Source organism: Panthera uncia, chromosome F2 (genome assembly GCF_023721935.1).
Source record: "Panthera uncia isolate 11264 chromosome F2, Puncia_PCG_1.0, whole genome shotgun sequence".
Taxonomy (NCBI): Eukaryota; Metazoa; Chordata; class Mammalia; order Carnivora; family Felidae; genus Panthera; species Panthera uncia.
In genome coordinates, this window is record NC_064812.1 from 64,848,512 (window position 1) to 64,866,715 (window position 18,204).

General features: G+C 35.6%; 1 protein-coding gene and 1 pseudogene across 3 annotated transcripts in view; one reads left to right on the plus strand and one right to left on the minus strand.

The window, feature by feature from the left end:
- The window catches only part of ARFGEF1 (ADP ribosylation factor guanine nucleotide exchange factor 1), a 149,298-nt gene that overhangs the window by 59,916 nt on the left and 71,178 nt on the right, over window positions 1-18,204 (plus strand). The window contains exons 6-7 of one of the 3 annotated variants that reach the window (XM_049633639.1): window positions 4,017-4,293; window positions 7,575-7,685. In XM_049633639.1, the coding sequence (XP_049489596.1) occupies window positions 4,017-4,293; window positions 7,575-7,685 (388 nt within the window). Of the gene's footprint in view, window positions 1-4,016; window positions 4,294-7,574; window positions 7,686-8,480; window positions 8,579-18,204 lie in introns of those variants that run through there. The other 2 variants (XM_049633641.1, XM_049633640.1) reach the window with 2 other exon arrangements.
- LOC125924851 (60S ribosomal protein L26-like) lies at window positions 15,730-16,599 on the minus strand (annotated as a pseudogene).

The following is an 18,204-nucleotide window of genomic DNA, read 5'->3' on the forward strand; positions in this document are numbered from 1 at the left end:
TGCTGTGTATGTGTGTGTGGGTGTGTGTGTGTGTGTATATATATATACACACACACACACACCCACACACACATACACAGCACATCTTCTTTATCCATTCATCCGTTGATGGACATTTGGGCTCTTTCCATCCTTTGGCTATTGTTGATAGTGCTGCTATAAAAATTGGTGTGCATGTGCCCCTTTGAAACAGCACACCTGTACCCCTTGGATAAATGCCTAGTAGTGCAATTGCCGGGTCATAGGGTACTTCTATTTTTAATTTCTTGAGGAACCTCCATACTGTTTTCCAGAGGGGCTGCACCAGTTTGCCTTCCTACCAGCAGTGCAAAAGAGATCCTCTTTCTCTGCATCCTCACCAATAACTGTTTTTGCCTGAGTTGTTAATGTTACCCATTCTGATAGGTGTGAGGTGGTATCTCGTTGTGGTTTTGATTTGTATTTCCTGGATGATGAGTGATGTTGAGCATTTTTTCATGTGTCAGTTGGCCATCTGGATGTCTTCTTTGGAGAAGTGTCTATTCATGTCTTTTGCCCATGTCTTCACTGGATTGTTTTTTGGGTGTTGAGTTTGGTAAGTTCTTTATAGATTTTGGATACTAACCCTTGATCTGATGTCATTTGCAAATATCTTCTCCCATTCCTTCGGTTGCCTTTTAGTTTTGCTGATTGTTTCCTTTGCTGTGCAGAAGATTTTTATCTTGATGAGGTCCCAATAGTTCATTTTTGCTTTGGTTTCCCTTGCCTCTGGACATGTGTTGAGTAAGAAGTTGCTGCAGCTGAGGTCAGCGAGGTTTTTGCCTGTTTTCTTCTCTAGGATTTTGATGGCTTCCTGTCTTAAGTTTAGGTCTTTAATTCATTTTGAGTTTATTTTTGTGTATGGTATAAGAAAGTGGTCCAGGTTCATTCTTCTGCATGTTGCTGTCCAGTTTTCCCAGCACCACTTGCTGAAGAGACTGTCTTTATTCCATTGGATATTCTTTCCTGCTTTGTCAAAGATTAGTTGGCCATACGTTTGTAGGTCCATTTTTGGGTTCTCTGTTCTGTTCTATTGATCTGAGTGTCTGTTTTTGTGCCAGTACCATACTGTCTTGATGATTACAGCCTTGTAATAACATCTTGAAGTCTGGGATTGTGATGCTTCCAGCTTTGGTTATCTTTCTTTCTTTCTTTCTTTCTTTCTTTCTTTCTTTTTAATTAATATAATTTATTGTCAAATTGGCGTCCATACAACACCCAGTGCTCATCCCAACAAGTGCCCTCCTCAATGCCCATCACCCACTTTCCCGTCACCCCCACCCCCCATCAACCCTCGGTTTGTTCTCTGTATTTAAGGGTCTCTTATGGTTTGCCTCCCTCTCTCTCTGTTTGTAACTATTTTTCCCCCTCCCTTCCCCCATGGTCATCTGTTAAGTTTCCTGAGATCCACATATGAGTGAAAACATATAATATCTGTCTTTCTCTGACTGACTTATTTCACTTAGCATAATACCCTCCAGTTCCATCCATCCTGCTGCAAATGGCAGGATCTCATTCTTTCTCATTGCCAAGTAGTATTCCATTGTATATATCATTTGGTTTTCTTTTTCACGATTGCTTTGGCTATTCGGGGTCTACTCTGGTTCCATACAAATTTTAAGATTGTTTGTTCTAGCTCTGTGAAGAATGCTGGTGTTATTTTGATAGGGATTGCAACAAGTTTTTATTATATTACTTATGTTCCTAGCACTGTTCTCAGTTTCAGTTGTAGTGATGGGCAAAACCAACTTGACTACTACCTTGAAAGATCTTAAAAACTGTGGGGCATAGAAGGGAAAGATGAACCTTAAACAGATAATCACACAAATAAATATATAACTGAATTTTGATAAAAGCTGTGAATATGTTTCATGTCATGAAGGGTATTTAGTTCTGTGCTATGTAAAATTATAGGAAAAAAAAGACAGGAGAGAGAGAAAAAAAAGTGGGGAGCAGACTGATTTAACTTGAACATTTGCTAAAATATTGTAAGCTAGAAGTCTAATTCACTTACATATACCATTAATAACCTTTCCCTTCCCCCTACTCATATAAAACTTTCTATAAAATGTTTAGGTCTAAAATATTTTCAAAGGAGAAAATGCTAATTTCTTTCTATAGAACAGTGTTTTTTTGCCCCTGAGGCCACACTTGAGTCTCTTGATTATCATGACTGGGACGGGGAGGCTGTTACTGGCACATAGCAGGTAGAGGATAGGGACGTTGCTAAACACCCTGCAGTATACCACACAGTACCCTTCCACAACAAAAACTATCTCACCTAAAATGTCAATAGTACTGATGTTGAGAAACCCATCTAGAAACTAGGGAAGTGTATAGAAAATGTTTAAAGGTTTATTTTCATGCAATAACACTGCTTTTTTTTTTTTTTAAGGATATTTCTAGAGTTATAGAAACGCTAGAATAAACAGAACTAGAATTGGACACCATGCTTGTAGGTGATTCCAAAGCATGTGCTTGTTTCACTAAACCACATTGCCTTGCTGTTGAAGCTTAGCCTGAGGGTGGGATTGGATTGCAAGTCATAGGTTCTTCACTGCTACTTTGGAAATTGACTTTCTCATGAATGGGCTAAAGTATCAGTCTGAAAATTCTGTTCTGATTCCAGCTGTGCAAATAGTCATGTGCATCATTTTCTTTATCTGTAAAACGTGGATTTAGACATGTTTATTATAAGGAATTTTGGCATTGGCACTTTGGGCATTAAAGTCTTTTAGTTTAAATATATTTTATACATTCATATAATTAGTTCTGGTGTTTCCACATAAAATGGAATATTACTAAGGAATATGAAATGTTCTTATTTGACAGAGTATTTGCCATTATGGAAATTAATTCTGTGAGAATCATTCTTTTTTCATATATATATAAAATTTATTTATTTATTGAGAGAGAGAGAGAGACAGAGAGAGAGTGTGCACAAACTGGGGAGGGGCAGAGAGAGAGGGAGAGAGACTCTCAAGCAGGCTGCATGTTGCCAGTGCAGAGCCCAACTGAGAGGGCTCGAATTCCTGAACTCTGAGATCAAGACCTGAGCCAAAATCAAGAGTTGGATGCTGAACTGACAGCCATCGAAGCATCCTGTGAGAATCATTCTTATTCTTCGGTTATGAGGACCAAAAGAGTTGTATCTGAAAGCAATAAAGTGCTAAAAAATGAAACTCTGTGATTCTGTTTGTTACTGGTTTAGCATCTTACAAGTAAGCCAGTGTTACAGGTGGTATTCTATATATAATAATGACAGGTCTCTTAAAATAAACATTTGTTGATATGATTTCTTCATCCTTATTAAGATGACTGGACAGAGACATTTAAGTACTCATTGTGATTTTATTTATTATATGTAATTTTATTATTTTTACTTAAATGACATTTGACAATGTGACATAAGAACATGTTACAGAAGAGTATACACTGAAAATTCCCTCTGACCCTTGTTTCTAATTTGGTCATTTCCTAACCCCCCCCCCCCCATAAGTAACCATTATCATCGACTATTTTCTTGTGTATCTAGATTTCATTTGTTTATGTATGTGTAAGTAAAATGAGTGTGTGTTTTATTTCCCCATCCACTTTTTCCCTCCCTTAGTGAAATTTTGATTTTAGGAAAATCCACTGTTTGCATTAATCCAATTATTATTCTGAGACTATTAAAATTTATTTCAGTTTTGTAAATTTTGCTTAGGTTATACAGTCACATGATTCAAACACCAAAAATAGTGAAGAGAAGATATGTACTGAAAGACTTTCATCTCTGTTTTTATGTACCAATTTCCGTCCCTCTAAGAAGTAACCACTGTTACTTGTTCTTGTGTGTTTTTAGTATATTTTATGTTCTTTGCTTCTGATGGACTACAATTTCTAATCCCAGAGACAAAATGACACCTTTATATAAAGGATTTATAGTTGAGCATAACATTATCCTTCCAAATTTTAAACAACTTACTTTACTAATATGGGAAATTATTTCTTTCCAGTTGCAGGAAGCCAAACAAATGGAAAAAGAAAGGCATCGGCAGCATCATCATCTGTTGCAGTCTCCAGTAAGCCATCATGAGCCTGAATCACCTCAACTTAGATATTTGCCACCTCAAACTGTTGATCATATGACCCAAGAACATGAAGGGGACCTTGATTCCCATACAAATGATGTGGATAAAAGCCTTCAGGATGACACAGAACCCGAAAATGGATCTGATATTTCCAGTGCAGAAAATGAACAGACTGAAGCTGATCAGGCAACTGCAGCTGAAAGTAATCTTTTTGAGAAGGGGTTGTGGGACGTGTTAAGGGAAGAGTGTAGGCATGCTGTTTGGGAAAGAAATGTGGAAAGGGTAATGTGATTTAATGGATAGCAGACACATGGTGGTTAGTTGTGGATGTTTTCCATCCTAGGTAGTGAATTTAATTGACTTCAAAATACAAGATATCTATTAAGAATACTATGCATTCACTGGCATCTCATGAGCAGTACAATTTACAGACTTGTTTTGGAGGAGATACATGTTACTAAAGGGGGTCTTGAATGTTTGTTACCACATCATATAGGAACTTCACTTTTCTTAAAACAGTTTCACAACAAACAAAAGATCTGTTTATAAGATTTTCTGGAATGTGACTGCAAGTTTTAGGGCATCAATGTGTTACTGGTTCAGAAAATACTATTGTCTAAAAGTACTGAAATTAAGTATAAAAATAGAGTAACCACCTAACATACAAAAATATTTTTATATCCTGATGTATAGTAAGCCCTAAAATTGAGATGTTCTCTGATAGTATTTTTCTGAGTAAATTTATTTGTAAGAGAAAGGTTACAAGGGGCACCTGGATGGCTCAGTCAATTGAGCATTCAACTCTTGATTTTGGCCCAGGTCATGATCTCCTGATTTGTGAGCTCTAGCCCTGTGTCAGGCTCCACACTGATAGCACAGAGCCTGCTTGGAATTTATTTATTTTACTAATTTGTTTCTCTAAAAATAATCACATGAAGTCATTTTTTTTTTCCTCCCAGACATTATTTTTCAGCTTTAGCTAGTTTATAAAACTGCTAGGGAGTTTTGTTGTTCCCTTTGTTTCTTATTAACTTCCATCAAAAAATGATGGAAATTCTGTTGCCTGTTTACTATGTTTGCATGGAAGTGGGATGGTTAGGTCTTAGTTACAGTTCATCTGAATTCTGTATTTTTCTTTGAGAAAAGACTTCTGTAATATATTTTCAGCCGTTGATTTTTTTCTACCACATCTTTTTTATAATGTAATAGTGGGATGAACATCAGCAGTGGCATGATTAGATGCCTTTTTAATGCTTTTAATAGTGCTTTACTCTTTATTTTAAAAGGGGTAATTTTGGGGTGCCTGGGTGACTTAGTTAAGCGTACAACTCTGGATTTCGGCTCAGGTCGTGATCTTGCAGTTTGTGAGATCAAGCCCCACATTGGGCTCTTGGCTGACAGCATGGAGCCTCCTTGGGATTTTCTCTTTTCCCATTCCTTCCCCCCTCCCTCCCTGCCTCTCTCTCTCTCTCTCTCTCTCTCTCTCTCTTTCTCTCTCTCTCTCTCTCAAAATAAACAAACGTTTTTTAAAAAGGGATAATTTTGATAAATCTAAGCATTCACAGTACCCAAGCTAATAGTAAATCTATGCTGCTTATATGATTTACATTTTTCTAGCCAGCTCTTGCCAGATTTCACCTACTTTTACTGTGAGCTTGTAAGAGGCTGATTCAAAGGACTGATCTCTAATAAAGCTGGGACTTTATTTCTTCATTTCTTCATGCATTCAGCAAATATTTATTTAGCATACTGTATCCTAGGCACTATGTGGCACTTGAGGTTAAAAAGCTGATAGAGATAAAGACATTGTTCTAAGGGTGCCCATGGTTGGCCTGGATGGTCAGGCATATATAAATGAGGTATAATGTGATAAGTATCCTGAAAGTGACCTGCACAAGGTAATTCTGCTGAGGAGAGTTAAATAATACCTTTATAGAGAAAGTAATGATGTTTTGGTTGAATCTTGGTGGATAGGAGTTGAAATTGGCTGGCTAGAAAATTTAGGAAATTTTGTGACAGAAAAAGTAACATGGGCTGAGACTCAAGGAATGGAAGCATCTACTGTGTGCAAGTCACCTTGTAGGATACAGAATTATAAATAAGACATAATTTGCTGTGGTAGAGTCATGATTATTTTGGCCCTGTAGGTGTTTTTCTCCCAACAGCTGATAAAAATGAAAATTCTGCCTGAGAACCATTGATTAAGAGAGCTCTAGAGTTTGCTTTGAATTACATCTCTGTCACTTATTAGTTATGTGACTTTGGACATAATAGTTAACTTCTCTAATGATTTCCTATGTGTAATAAATACTGCTATTTCTGTCAGATAATTTGAGTGAGAACTGACTCATGATTCACTATTTTGTACACATATTAGTGACTGCATATTTAGTTTTGTTGAAACTAACTTTCAGACTCTAGATAATTTTAGGCAGCTAGAGGACAGAAATACAAAGCTTAAGGATGGCAGAAAAATTATGTCAAAACATCTTATATGTTTTTACTCCACCGAAGAATCTTGTGTTATTACCGTATTTAGATTTTTTATAAAATAAGTGTACTGATTGGTATGCTTCTTTATCAGATTTCCCCTTGTGCCATTCAGTATTCTGTAGAGTATAGCAAACAGTAGATTAGGAGCAGTGAACAATAGGGAGGACAGGTTTCTGGAGGGCAGTGTGAGTTGGGATGAGGGTGTTAGCAGCACTATCAGCTAATGTGCAGTCTGATGCTGTTTGGAGTAGGGCAGAACAGGGTCCTTGATCCCAAAGCATCCAAAAATGTTAATTGAGCCTTCCTGAGGTATTTGCAACATTTCAAAAAAACCAGTAGAAATCCTATTTTTATCTGCAAGCTAACTCTGGAATGTCAAGGTTTATCAGTTTCTCTTAAGCTGTTCAGAAGTTCTGTTGGGCATATATGTCTGTTTGATTGTGAAATTGGAGAATGAATCCTTTTTTATTTATTTAGTTTTACGTTGGGTATGTAGATTGGTTTGGGGAAGAAACAGTAAGGAAGGGCTGGAATGCACTGTTGGAGGCCCACATGGCCCTGTCTCTTTGTCTTCACAGACTTCACAAATACAAAGGCACATTATTGATAAACGGAATTGATCAATGCAGGCTTTAGTTACATTTAATATATTACTTGATAAGTATGTCAGACATGTTAGAAATTTTTCATTCAAAATACTTTAAATGTTTAGCTTCTGAAGGAATAATCTAGAAAATTTGCTTAAGTTGAATGATCATTTAATAGTTTGTCAAATGAATCATTTTTGAAATTGACTTAAATTTATAAAATATTGTAAATTTGGTATAGTTATGAATTCTGAATGTTTAACTTGTAATTGCTTCTAGTTTCATGTTATCCATTGGATTTTCTTTTATTCTTAATTTTTTAGCAAAGTTTTTAATTTTAAATGTTTGGTAAAAGTTTCCAAAAAATTCAAATAATGTTTTCTTGGATTTTTATTTTTTAAAGCATTATCTAAAAATGACATATTATATGATGGAGAAAACCATGACTGTGAGGAAAAGCCACAAGACATTGTACAGAGCATTGTAGAAGAAATGGTGAACATCGTTGTTGGAGGTAGTGTGTTTCACTCAAAATTAGTTTATTCTTTGATATTTCATCTAACTATGGAGACTATATGTGGAACAAAAAGGGCAAATATATAAGCTCTTTCTCAAATTAGAGTGTGTGTATAGAAAAAAATATCTAAATGTTTTTAATTATCAAAGAATTAACTCTCTTTTTCTCTAGGTTCAGTTACGGTCTTTTATAAAAATCCGTTATTCCCCCTCCCCATTGAAAAAAAGTTGATGCCATTTCATTGTTTTGTTTTTGTGTTTTGATGGTAGAGATATATTCTTTATACTCCTAAATGCATGAAACTTGATAAAGAAAATATTTAAATTGATTCAGTTTTGAGTATTTCATGTCTTTTTTTGAAAAAAATTAGGCTTTCTTATACCTTTATTGTCACAACCAAGGTATAATTGATACAGGGGCAGGTCATGTCTTATGGATATATCTTTGTAATACTATAAAGATGTTTTATTACAGTTTGTTAGGATTTTATCTCCCATTTTCCATAAATAGTATTATTTATAGATAGGATTAGATTTGAGACTAATCCACTGAAACTTATTTAATTCATGGTATCTTGCCCAGGATTAAGCATAGAACCTTGCTACATAGACTTCTACATATATGATTAAATGTACGTACAGTATGGCTCTTGAATGAGAATAATACTGTTTCAGCCATACTAACTCCCTTTTATATTACCATTCTTTGTAAGAATATCTTTTCTCCTTTAATGAAACACTAGAACCAGGCATTCATCTGATTGCCTTCTTGTTTTTTCATCTTTTCATTCAGCAAATACTAAGGAAGTACGTACAGTTGTGTGGCACTGTAGGAGGATACAAAAGTTAATCCAAGATAGACCATGCTCTGGAAGAAGGGGGTTCTGGAATGTATGTATGTAAGACTAATACAAGGTATAAAGTGATAAGTGCCGTTAGAAAGAAATAGCTAACATCCTATTAAAATTTTGTAAAAAGTGATTATTTCTAAAATGATCCGGGAGGACTTCATGTAGGTGATGACACTTGAACTTAGACTATATGGATTCACACAAGTTTGGGGAATGGTATTTGATGTATTGGAAACTCTGTTAGTTCAGATTTAGAGGAGAGGATGGTTTGGGAATTGGCAGGTGGTAGTTTGGCTGAAGTATAGAGTATGTGATGTCATACAATAGAAACTAAGGTTAAAGAGATTTTTTTTTTTTAATGTTTATTTATTTTTGAGAGAGAGTGTGAGCTGGGTGGAGGGGCTGGGGGGAGGGGAGGGGAGGTGCAGAGAGACAGGGAGACACAGAATCTGAGGCAGGCTCCAGGCTTTGAGCTGTTAGTGCAGAGCCTGATGCAGAGCTTGAACTCATAAACACCATGAGTTCATGACCTGAGCTCAAGTCAGACGTTCAGCTGACTGAACCCCCCAGGCGCTCCTCTTTGTTTTTTTTTTTAAGGGGGCAGGGAAGAGAGGGAGAGGGAGAACTTTAAGTAGGCTCTACACTGTCAGCACATAGCCTGAGTGGGTGTGGGGCTCAAACTTGCGAACCATGAGATCATGACCTGACCTGAGCTGAAATCAAGAGTTGGACACTTAACTGACTGAGCCACCCAGGCACCCCTAAGGTTAAAGAAATCTTAAGCTTACTAATTAAAAGTTTAGGATTTTAGACTTTATTCTATCACAAAATGAGTTACCATTATGAATTTTTTAACTAATAGATGGAATGATTAGAATTATTCTGTTAGAAGAAGGAAGTGCGGAAGTAGAAAGTACAATAGGAGACCAGTGCAGTAATGGAATCCTCAGCAGGACAGAAACAGTGGAAATGAAGAAAATGTGAATGAGAAGTGAGATATTGAATGTTGAATCAAGTAGGCTTTGCAACTGGGGTGCCTGGGTGGCTCAAGTTGGTTACTTGTCCAACTGTTGATCTCAGCTCAGGTCATGATCTCATGGTTCGTGGGATTGAGCCCTGCGTCAGACTCTGCATTGACAGCGCAGAGCCTGCTTGGGATTCATTCGTTCATTCATTCAATCTCTCTCTCTCTCTCTCTCTCTCTCTCTCTCTCTCTTTTTCTCTTTCTCTGTCTTCCCCTCCAATGCTGGCTCTCTCTCAATATAAATAAATAAACTTAAAATAAATCATTAAAAAAAAAAAGACCTTGTAACTGATTAAATACCTTGCTGAAAAAGAAATTATAAGGTATGTTAAAGACCCCAAGAATATCTCAAGGTTTTGTGATTTACTAGAGGGACTCATAGGACTCCTCATATAATTATAATCACCACTAAAATTTTTACCATGTAAGAGTACGATACAAAATCATCAAAGGGAAAAGACGTGGGGCAATGTCTGAAGGAAATCAGGTGCTTACTTCCAAGAGCCCTCTCTCTGTAAAGTCACACAGGAAGCGCTTAATTCCTCCACATCAGATTGTAGGTGTTGGCTACCAGAGTAGCTCATTAGACTCAGTGCCCAAAGTTTTGTTGGCACCCTCTACTTGCATGTACCCAAATTTCAGATTTCCAGAAGGAAAGCTGTATTTAGCATAAACCACATTATTTGTACAGTTTAGGCACAGTAAGCCACTCCTACTGGGTCTGGGAATAGTGCAAACTCTTCCAAAATGTAGTTCCAGGTGCCAGCCAAGGACCAACCTTGCAAGCAGTCTTGGGCCTGCTATGTTAACTCATCTCTGCTTCGGTGGTATCCCAGTTTCTGAGTCTAAATGGGTAGGTGGATGGTTGTGGAATTGGTAGAATTAAATTATGTTGGAGGAAAAGTTGGCTTGGGAGAAAAAATTACTAATTTTTTAGTGCACCATCCATGTGGAAATTTTATGATACACATAATAGAAATCTAGAAATCTGGCCTAAGATATCAAGACAGGTGCTATAGATGGGAATCATTTTGTTATAAAGTAGTAGTTAAAGCCATAAAATCATTGAATGGGCAAGTATAGAGACTAAAGAAGAGGCCATGCTCCTGGGAAGTCCGAATTTAAAAACAAAAACCCTTGTAAACTTAGGGAAGAAAGAGCATTATGTGCCCATGCGTTCTTTAGAAGTTTAGTAATACATGTTAGGGGATGGCGAATTATGTTCCATGAGCTAAATTTAGCCCATTGCCTATTTTTGTAAATATTGCTTTTTTAGAACACATGCTTATTTATGTATTGCCTACAGTGGCTGTCTTTGCACCAGGGACCATATGGCCTGCAAAGCCTAAAATGTTTACTAACTGGCCTTTTGCAAAAAACTCTTTACCAGTCTTGAATACATATCAATACAGAGTGTGAAGTGAAATTTCTTTGATTTTTCTGCAACTTTTTACTTAGAACATTTTCATACCTAGAGAAAAATCCAAAGAACAATGCAATGAACACCTGTATGCCCTTTCTCTGGATTCACTAGTTGTTAAAAATTTTGATACATTCATTTTATGTGTGTTTAAATAGACCTACACACATACGTGTATGTAAATGTGTGTGTTTTGCTTGCCTTTGCTGAACCATTTAAAGATGGGTTATATATATCCTGATGCTTTACTCTCTTACTTCAGCATATCTTTTCTAAGAATAAAGGCATTCTCATACATAACCGTAATTCGTTTTTGCACCTAAGAAAATTAACACTATTTCAAGAATATCTAATATAAATACTACATTTTATAATGTTCCCAAATTCCCAAATCGTCTCTCTTATATCCTTTTTTTCCTTTTCCTTTTTAAGTACAGGGCCCAATCTGGGTACGCTCACTGCATTTGATTGTGTCTCTTTGGTCTGTTTAGAACAAGTTCTCTTGTCTTTCCCCCCATCTTTCATAACACTTACCTTTTGTTAAAGAGTATGAAATTGTCTTGTCGAATGTTACATATTTTGAGTTGATAGGGTAGTTTCCTGATTTAGAGTAAATGTATTTGGCAAGAATACTGCATAGGTAATGTTGGTACTTCTTATTACATCATGTTATGTTAATTGATACATAACAAGTTACCCATATTGATGATGTTTGATCACTTGGTTAATGGTGAGCACTAGGTCTCTTCATTGTAAGGGAGCATTTTTCCCTTTATAACTATAGTTGACCATTCAATAATGAACTGCATGAGTGCACTATATGTGGATTTTTTTCCATAAATACAGTACTATGAATGTATTTTTCTTCTTTTTTTAATGTTTATTTATTTTTGAGAGAGAGAGAGAGAACAAGCAGGGGAGGGGCAGAGAGAGAGAGAGAGAGAGAAGATCCTAAGTGGGCTCTGCACTGACAGCACAGAGCCTGATGGAGGGCTTGAACTCACAAACCATGAGATGATGACCTGAGCTGAAGTCGGACACTCAGCCAGGTACCCCATCTTTCTTTTTGAAGTGGGCTTCACACCCAGTGCGAGCCTTGAACTCACGACCCTGAGATCAAGACCTGAACTGAGTTGAAGAGTCCAGCACCTACTCAGCCACCCAGGCGCTTTTGTATTTTCTCTTTCTTAATGATTTTCTTTATATTTTTTCTAGTTTACTTGATTGTAAGAATACAATATATAATACATGTAATATACAAAATATGTGTTTATCGACTGTTTATGTTATCAGTAAGACGTCTGGGCAACAGAGGCTATTAGTAGTTAAGTTTTGTGAAGTCATAAGTTATATGTGGCTTTTTAACTATTTGAGGGGTCAGCACTCCTAACCCCCGTGTTGTTCAAGGGTCAACTGAAAGAAATAATTCGAGAGTGATAGGTTGAAGTCATATGAGGATCCATCCACTTAGTGGTTTTAGCATCCATTGATGATCCTTGACTTCTTTAGATACTACATTGTTTACCAAATAGTGATTTCGTGATTCTAACATTAATTGACACTTTTCTATAGATAAGAGTGCTTCCCCTTAAAAAAAATAATACTGTGAACTCATGAATTCTTTTGTTATTCAGTGTATTATAATCATTTACCGTCATTATTTGTTCCCGATTTGGCCAATAGGAATCCAGCTCCTGTGTCTTTGTGATGTGATTCCATTATCTTGGAGCACTTCTTGTTTTCTGGAACAGTGAGATGTTTTAAGTTAAACGTTCGACTTCCTCTTGCCTTAGCCCTGGAATCAGTTAGTTCTTTAAGGAGTTTTTGTTCTTTTTAGTGGGCAATTGTATTTAGAGACTAGGTGTGCTAGTGAGGTGTCGTTACTTCCTGGCCTTTCTAGTGTAGTGAGATAGATCTACAATCACAAATCATATTGATAGTTGCAGTTCACATCCAGTGCCACTAGGTTTCTCTTCATCTTCCTGCATTTCATATTTGTATCTCCCTTTTCCCAGCATTTCATATTTGTATCTCCCTTTTCCCACAGTAAAATCCCAGATTCTCAGCAACAGTGTATCATTACCAGCAACAACTAATTTAAAGTTCAAAAAAAAAAAATTACATATGTATTTAGTACATTTTCTACTAATGGTGAATAATAATACTATTTATAATTACAGAATTTACAGTAGTAAACTGTATTAACTGTTGATTTAATGTAATTTATTTTTGTTTTTATTTTTTATTTTAGAGAGAGAGAGAGAGCCAGCAGGGAAGAGGAGCAGAGGGAGAGAGAGGGAATACTAAGCAGGGCTTGATTGATGCAGGGCTCAATCCCACAACCTGATTTTTGCAAAAACTTGACCTGAGCCAAGTCAAGAGTCAGACACTCAACTGACTTAGCCACCCAGGCGCCCCTGTTTTGTTTTGATTTAATTGAAGATCCTATACATGATTCAAAGTCAAAATTATATAAAATATTGACTCAAAGAATTCTTTTATCCATTCCTTCCTTTGCTGACATACCTTCTATAGGTAGCCACTTTCATTACCTTTTAGTTTATCCTTTATGTGTGTGTGTATTTCTCCCAGAGTAATAAGCAAGTATTCTGATTATTTCTCTTTGGCAAAACACTGTATGTCTCCTCCCTTTTTTTTTTTTTTTTTGGTCCCCCCTTTTTTTCATTTAATATATTCTAGGAATCCTTCTATTTCAGTTGATAGAGATTTTCCTTATTTTTTTTTTCTCTTGACTCTATTACGTGGATGTATCATAGTTGATTTAACCAATCCACTACTGACAGGAACTTTGGTTGTTTCCAGTGCTTTCCTATTACAGATATTGCTGCAGTGAGTAGCCATATACATCTGTATTGTTTTGTATTTGTGGGGGTTTATCTTGAGGGAAGATTCATAGAAGTGAGATTACTGGGTCAGGTGGTAAATGAGTATGAAAATTAATTAGCTGTTGCTGAATATCCCTTCACAAGTGTTGCACCATTTTGCACTCTTACCAGCAATGTATGAGAATTCCTTTTTATCCATAATTGCCAGTGGAATTTAAACTTTTGTATTTTTGCCAACCTGTTAGGTGAGAACTCTATCTTAGTTTATTTTTTTTTAATTCTAGTGCATTTAATATTCAGTGTTCTGTTAGTTTCAGGTATTCAGTGTAGTGATTCAGCAATTCTGTACATTACTCAGGGCTCATCATAAGTGTACTCTTAATCTCCTGCACCTATTTCACCCATCCCCCACTTCCCCTTTGGTAACCTCCAGTACTCTATATTTAAATGGAGTCTGTTTATTTTTTTTCTTTCTTTGTTTTGTTTCTTAAAGTCCACATATGAGTGAAATCATATGATAATTGTCTTTTTCTCACTTATTTCACTTATCATTACACCCTCTAGATCCATCCATGTTGTTGCAAAAAGCAAGACTCCCTTCTTTTTTATGGCTAAGTAATATTCCATCGTATAGGCGTACCACATCTTCTTTAGCCATTACTTAGTTGGGTTTTAATTTGCATTTCTGTATGAATGAAATTAAATATATCATATGTAAGGGCCATTGTATTACTTTTTTTTAGTGAATCATCTATTCATGTCTTCATTCTATCAGGTTTTCATCCTTCTGTTATCCTTGATTTTTTTCCCTTAATTTTTAAGAATCCTTTTTACATTAGGATTCTGTGATATATTTTATGAATATTTTCTTTCAGTTTATTATTTTCCCAAGTCTTTTGACTTTGATACACTGCTCTGAAGAGCATTCTTGTTACAGATATCTTTTAGCACTTTAGGATACACTTCTAAGAAAAGGAATACTTTGATCAAAGTGTATGGGCATTTAAAATTTATATGTAATGCTGTTTAATATCACTTTGCTAGATGGATTATATCTTATTTTAATTTGTTTTTGATTACTTGTAGGGTCAAAACACAGGGAGCAGTCATTATTTTTGTAGGTTAAATGTTGGCAGTTTCATGGTCCAACTGAGTGTCTATGGGTTATTTATACTTTTCTGAATTGCCTATTCATGACTTCTTAGCGATTTCCTTTCAGTTTTTTGGTTTCTCTGTTCTGATTTCAAGATTTATTCATATTAAGAAATTAACCCTTATTCAGTGTATTTTAAATATTTTTTTCTAGTCTTTGTTTTATTTTCATTTTGTTTAGCCTTTGCTTAGGTTATTGTTCTGAGCAGATATTTGACCACATAAAAAATTTAACAAATACTGCCTTTTTCTTTGTGAATTCTGTTTTTGTCTTGCTTAGAATGGATTTTACCACAAAACTACAGAAATAGTCTGCTATACGTTTTTCTAATACTTTTTTAATTTTTTGAATTCAGATCTTTAATTCATCTGAAATTAATTTTTCGTGTATAGTATGAGATTGCATAGCTAACCTATAGAATAATCCTTTCCCAATTAATTTGAAGTGCCAATTTTATCCTACATGATTCTGCTGGAGTTTTCTCTGTAGTAACATTGAGCTATTTATTTGTATTCAGTGCTGAATTGTTTAAAATATTTTAATTTTATAGTACATTTTAGTCTTTGTAGTGCAAGTCCCCCATCCCCTTGCCAGTCAGTTTTTGTAAACATCTGTTAAGTGTATGCTACATAACTTTAGAGCCAATTCATTCAATTAAAAAAAAGTTAGTTAGTGATTGGAGTTGTATTGTGTTCTTAACTTGGGGAGCTGCATCTTCTTTGTAGTATTAAACCTTCTTATCCAGACACAGAAGTTCATTCAGTCAGATCTTCTATGTCACTCAGTAAAATTTCATTGTTTCTTTCTTTGGCTCCTTCACATTTCCTGTTAAATTATTTCTCTGTTTTTTGTTCTAGTTGTTTTAAACAAAAAAAATTTTTAATGTCATTTATTTTTTGAGGGAGGGAGGGAAGGAGGGAGACAGAACACAAGTGGGGGAGGGACAGAGACACACACACACACACAGATGTGAAGCAGGCTCCAGGCTGTCAGCACAGAGCCCAATGTGAGGCTCGAATTCACAGACCATGAGATCATGACCTGAGCTGAAGTCAGATGCTTAACCGACTGAGCCACCCAGGTGCCCCTTTTTTGTTTCAGTTTTGATAGTATTTTGGATGAGTTTTTTCCCACACTTCCTAATTTATTTTTTTCATTTTAAGTTTATAAAGTCATATATAAGATTACTTTATTACTGCATCTTCTCAGTTGTTTCTTCCTTATATTTGTCCTTTTTCTTTCTTACTTGGTGAGATTTGACTTTATGTTCAACGATCTTTTTGTGGTCTTTGTCCTGTTTTAGTCTAGTGATAACCATCCTGCTAGGGTGAATGCCCATGTGGGCAGCTGTGCCATTTGTCTTCTGTCACTCATTTGCTAAGTGTAGATGACGTATTTCTTCCCATACACCTGAGCTACTTTGCCAGTTTGCTGACCTCTGTTGTGTCCTCATACAGCCTATACTTCCTCATCCTCTGGGTGTGTGTGGATCGAACTGCGTACTTCTGTGTCAGCTCTTTGGAAAGAGGAGAATTTCCCTGCAAATATGGGAAGGTGCATTGAAATGACTTTTACAGTTCTTGCTCTGGTCAGAAGTCACAAAGGGATTGAACTTCATTTTGACTGTTGGCACTTAAGCAATGGCCACAAACAGTTCCCACTTCCTAATTTAATTGGAATATAGAAAAACCCTTGTTTTCCATATTTACCTCCTATTTATTCATCTTCTGAACTCTGATATTTTCTAAGCGTTTTTTATTTGATAATCTTGGGTTTTCTTGGTGAAAAATATATTTTGTATTTTTTTCTTTTACAGTATTTATTCCTCATTTTTGTCCTTTTGTTTCTATTATATAACATTGGTTCGAACCTCATTTTGTTTTTAACATTATTGCTGTATTTCACTAGTAGGTATGATAATTGCTATTGTTTTTTGGAGGATACTCTGTCAAATTAAGTATATGAGTATGTGTGTGTGTGTGTGAGCGCGCGCCTGGGTGTGATTTTACTTTTTTTTTTTCAAATCAGTCTTAACTTGAATTTTTTCATACCAGTGAAAAATACCAGACCAACAATTATCAAACTTACTGATGAAATATAGCAATAATGTTAGAAACATCACATCTGTCTCTTGTTTATATTTCTCCTAGTAATTTCAGTGGGATTTATCAAAGGAGAAGTTAATTTTTAATTGACTCTATTTACCATCTTGAAAACAAAAGTCTACACTTAATGTTTAGGGAACAGTTAGAAGAGAAAACAGAGAGAATAATAATATCTAACTCTATTAAGTACTTTCTGTATATCCCAAATGCCTTTATTTGCTTTATTTACATTTATTCATTTAATCCTCCCCAAGCACTGGGATGTTTAGGTGCTGGTACTGTTCTCTTTTTTACAATGAGAAAATTGAGAGATTTTAAGTTAACTTGTAGGAAGCAGTAAAATGAAGATTCCAACTCTAGGATGTCTGGCTTCAAAACCTGAAAATAAAATCATAGAATGTTCTTGATTTCTTTTGAGGAATATACTAGGAAGGGAAGAAGGAAAGTATCATCAGTGAATATTGATTATTCCTCTTAGAAATTTGATAAAAAGGAGAAAAATGGGCAGTAGCAGAGGTATAGCAAGAGTTAAAGGAAGATTTTTTTCCAGTGAGATTTGAGTATGTTATGAGGAAGATTCAGTCATATACATGAAAATGTAATGTTATAAGAGAATACTTGGGGAGGGAAGACACAAATGAATGCAAGAAGAGATGAATTTGAGGGTGAATGAATAGTTCACTTTAGAAATGCAAAGGAATATTTTTTCCCCTGAAATAAGAGGGGGAAAAAAATTATTGGTGTCAAGGAGCTTTATGGTAGGACAAGGGAGATTGAGGTAGCCTACCTACTTCTTAGTTGAGTTGCCTGACTTCTTAACTACGTAGAATGTGAAAGTCATTTGTTAAGGGAAAGTGGTGGGGGGAGGCAGTGGGAGAAGGTGTAATTAGGTACTGAGAGAAAATGGAATAAGCTTTGAGGGATTATCCATTTCTGATAGTCGTTATTAAATTTTTTTACTTCTTCCAGAGAATTCTTTGCTATTAAACATATATGTAAGATATATGTAGTAAATAACACATATTTAAAAGCTGCAATAGCATTTAGCACATAAATACATATATATTATACACATATATATTAGGATAGTATATTTAGTATGTCTAACACTAGCATGT